This window comes from Neopelma chrysocephalum, unplaced genomic scaffold (assembly GCF_003984885.1).
Source record: "Neopelma chrysocephalum unplaced genomic scaffold, ASM398488v2 Primary Assembly neopelma1_42b, whole genome shotgun sequence".
NCBI lineage: Eukaryota > Metazoa > Chordata > Aves > Passeriformes > Pipridae > Neopelma > Neopelma chrysocephalum.
This window is the reverse complement of record NW_020897701.1, coordinates 8,390,106-8,393,807: the sequence shown is the minus strand read 5'-3', so window position 1 is coordinate 8,393,807 and position 3,702 is coordinate 8,390,106. Positions and strand designations below refer to the sequence as shown.

The 3,702-nt window shown below is 57.3% G+C and overlaps 1 protein-coding gene across 1 annotated transcript; it reads right to left on the bottom strand.

The window, feature by feature from the left end:
* Positions 1-1,014: 1,014 nt before the first annotated feature.
* Positions 1,015-3,260, bottom strand: LOC113964642 (histone H2A.Z). The gene is made up of 5 exons (XM_027677145.1): positions 3,075-3,260; positions 2,615-2,692; positions 2,129-2,242; positions 1,565-1,694; positions 1,015-1,416 (listed from the first exon to the last, which is right to left on the bottom strand). Exons 1-5 carry the CDS (start codon positions 3,075-3,077, stop codon positions 1,355-1,357), a joined length of 387 nt encoding a protein of 128 aa, XP_027532946.1. The 5' UTR covers positions 3,078-3,260; the 3' UTR covers positions 1,015-1,354.
* Between the last annotated feature and the right edge of the window lie 442 nt (positions 3,261-3,702).

Here is a 3,702-nt window from a genome sequence, read left to right as displayed (position 1 = left end):
CGCCGCTCGCACCGGCACCACCGCGGGCCGCTTCCGGGCCCCGCCGCGCATGCGCCGCCCCGCCCGCCCGGGGCTCCGCCGCTCACCCGGCCGGGAGGGGCGGGGACGGGACGGGAGCGGAGCATCGGGATCGTCCCGGCCGGGAGGGGCGGGAAGGAGACGGGACGGGAGCGTTGGGATCGTCCCGGACGGGAGGGGCGGGAAGGGGACGGGAGCGCCCCCGGCGGGAGGGACGCTCCCCGCCCGCCCGGCCTCGGGAAGGAGCCGTCACGATGGAAAAGTACCATGCGCGCTCCCGCACCGAAGGGAGAGGATCCCGAGCGCCGTCGGTGCTTACAGGGCCTCAGGGTACTTGTTAGCACCTCGTAAATGCTCCCTGTAACTAGTGACATCAATTACATCCCGGCAAGGACGGCGTTGCCGCGAAGAAAGCGCTCGGGCGCTGCTCCAGGGAAGCACCGCAGCGCCAGGAGGAGCGCAGTTAATATAGGTCTAGCCAGCATCTCCGATCTAGGTCACCGCCTCCCAGCTATAGTGCTGCGGCAGAGATTACTGCCTGGAAGAGCTTATAGAAACAGAAGAGCCTGGTCACAGCAAAAGCATCTCCATTTGAAGTGTTTCACTGCTGGATGCAGTTCTGGAAGGCCACTGCCCCCAGCCACACACAGTAACCATCCCCTTTTGCTTCACCACAAGGTTTCCCTGACCGCAGCAATAAGCAGGGCTTTGCTGTAAAAAATGAACTTGCAGAGAGCTGGAAAAGAACAGCTGAAGATGTGACCAGAACCCCCCGTAATCCACTACTGAGGATGCTGCTGCATGGCAGAAGTTAAGGGCTGCTGCAGTACAGCCCCTGCTCACACACGGCTCTCCCCAAAGCTTCTTTTACAAGCTGAAACAGTAGAGGGGCCAGATGCTAACAAAGAAAATCAAGTGAAGCACAGATTTTCAACATCCCTTCACCTTATCTTACCACCTCCTCCTCCCTGACCCTTTCCCCCATGAAGAGACGAATCAGTCTTGACATAACATTTATTGAGTATTTCCACTCTAGTGGATGAAACATCTGTACAAAACCAAACATTTCCTTTACTTACTCAAACCAATCTAGAAACAGTCAACTCACTTAAAACCCACTACAAACACAATAGCTTCTTTGAAGCCATGGTAACACTTAAATACAGTTAAGACTTCAATGCAGAAATTTGGTTTGTTAGAAAGCTCAAGGGAGCTTTAGCTTCTCAAAGTTAAAAAAAGGCAAAATTGTGTTTCACAGATACAGTCCACTGGAATCACCAACACTGGACAAATTAAGTACTTCGAGTCCTGAGATAACAAGGAATCCTGGTATCCTTTAGACAGTCTTCTGTTGTCCTTTCTTGCCAATGAGAGACTTGTGGATATGCGGTATTACACCTAAGAAAGAGCAACAATTAAGACCACATGATTTCTCAACAGTTTTCCTAAGCTTTGTACTTCAAATGAAAGTGACAGCACTAAGCAACCTGTAGTCTGAGACAGTTCCTCCACCCAACCAAACACAAACAGCAAGCAACTGACATACCACCACCAGCAATTGTTGCCTTGATCAGAGAATCCAACTCTTCATCTCCTCTAATGGCAAGCTGCAAGTGACGGGGAGTGATACGTTTCACCTTCAAGTCTTTGGATGCGTTTCCTGCCAGCTCAAGGACCTGGGACAAGACCATTTTTGAACAGTTACACAATCAAGTGAGACCAACTGCACAGTCTCAGCTGTTTCAAATACTGTGTCACCATTAGTGACACTGAGACAGCAAACAATGCCTCTTCCAAAAGGGTTCCTCCTTTGGAGCTCTACATTTAGTTTTCCCAATAAGAAGAGTGTTTACAGGAGATATGACATGCTGTAATGGCCCGTTTTATAAGTTACTTCACACTTGCATTTTTCCTGCAAGTCACAGCACCAAATTTGTGTGAAATGCAGAGCACACATATTTCATGGTCTTCTGATAATGTATGCACTTGAAACTGGCTCAAAGCAAGTGAAGAGCTCGTAACCCAGTCCAAACTGGCAAAATACAGCAGGCTCTGGTCATTACGGCATTTGGGAGTTGACCAACTTGCTTGCACCCCCTGCAGGTTTTACCTCAGCTGTCAAGTACTCCAGGATTGCAGCACTATACACAGCAGCTGTGGCTCCCACACGTCCATGGCTGGTCGTCCTAGACTTCAGGTGCCTGTGGATGCGGCCAACAGGGAACTGGAAAAAAACCAGAAGCGTGAACAGGCTGTGACGGCAAAGCCACTGCACAAAACCACATCCTGGGCTGCGAAGTCCCAGTGGCAGATGCACAGGCTGTGTTTCACTTGAGAAACCAGTTAAGGACACCGCATTTCACACTCACATCAGCAACTTCACAATTTGCAGCACAAACAGCAGCAGCCATATGGTTATTATTTTGCCTCCTGCACGGATATGCAAAAAGGTCTAAATCCATGTCTGGCTTAAGATCCTTACACCACTTGGGACAACAGGCAGACGGCAGAGTGCACAGGTTCCATGAAGTACAACCAACCAACAGATGGAAGATCTGCCTGACTTCACCTCACCCACGCCCCAGCCCCTGCTCACCTGCAATCCAGCCCGCTGGGAACGGGACACTGCTTTGGTCTTGGTCTTCCCGGAGTCCTTCCCAGCTTTCCCGCCAGCCTGGCAATGCCAAGGGAAAATCAGGAGTTCATGTCCCCCCCAACCCCGCCCTCCGCGCATGCGCCCCGCTCCTCCCCCCCCCCCCCCCCCCCCCCGCAGAGGGGCACGCGCGGCGCCGGGGCGCGTGCGCGCCGGCCACTGCACAGGCCGCTCCCCGCGCGCATGCGCGGTCGGCTCTCCCCGTCCTGTCCCCTTCGGCGCCAGTGCGCGTGCGATCGCCCCCCCACCCCCTGCTCCCGCCGCGCGCCGCCCGCGCCCTCACCCGCCGCTCCGGCCCGCGCGCGCTCCTCCGCCACCCGCAGCGGCGGCAGCGCCTCAGCCCCGACAACCCCCGGCGGCAGCGCCACCGCCACCCACCCGAACGGCCCCCGCGGCTCCTCACCATGGCGAACCGGAGTGCAGCGCCGCGAAGGTGGGTGGCAGGCTGAGGCAGAGAACGTCCCGCACGCACCGAGCTCGGGCGACAACACCAACCTACCCCGACCCGCCGCGATTCAAACTGCAGCCGCTCCCGCCTTCCCCCGGCCCTTTATAACCGCCGAGCGCGCCCGCATCCGGGAACCCCGGCCCAGCCGCCAGCCAATGGCCGCGCGCGGGACGGCCGCTCTGCCCCAGCGACAACCAATGGCGGGGCGGGGCGGGGCCGGCCCGCGGCGCGGGGCAAGGCAGAGGCCCCGCCCCCGTTTAAAGAGACAGGCGCGGGTCGGGGGAGGGGTGGAGGGGGGTGTCTGATCCCGCCGGCCCCCGTCTGTGCTGGGGATGGGGCTCGGGGAGATCCCCGGTAGGAGAGGCGCTGCTCAGACTCATCCCTCTCCGTTACCCGAGGTTCTTTATCATCAGGTCCCGCGCCTGCAGCGAGTCGCGCTCCGGAGCTGCCGCAGTGCCGTCGAAGCCTCCCTCCCACAGGGGGAGTTAATTGGCTTAGTGTGCAAAGCGCCTCAGGAGCAGCCTGAGGGAGATTATGTCCCTTGTTTGGGATGAGGGGTTGTTAGCGGGGAACACGAGGCTGC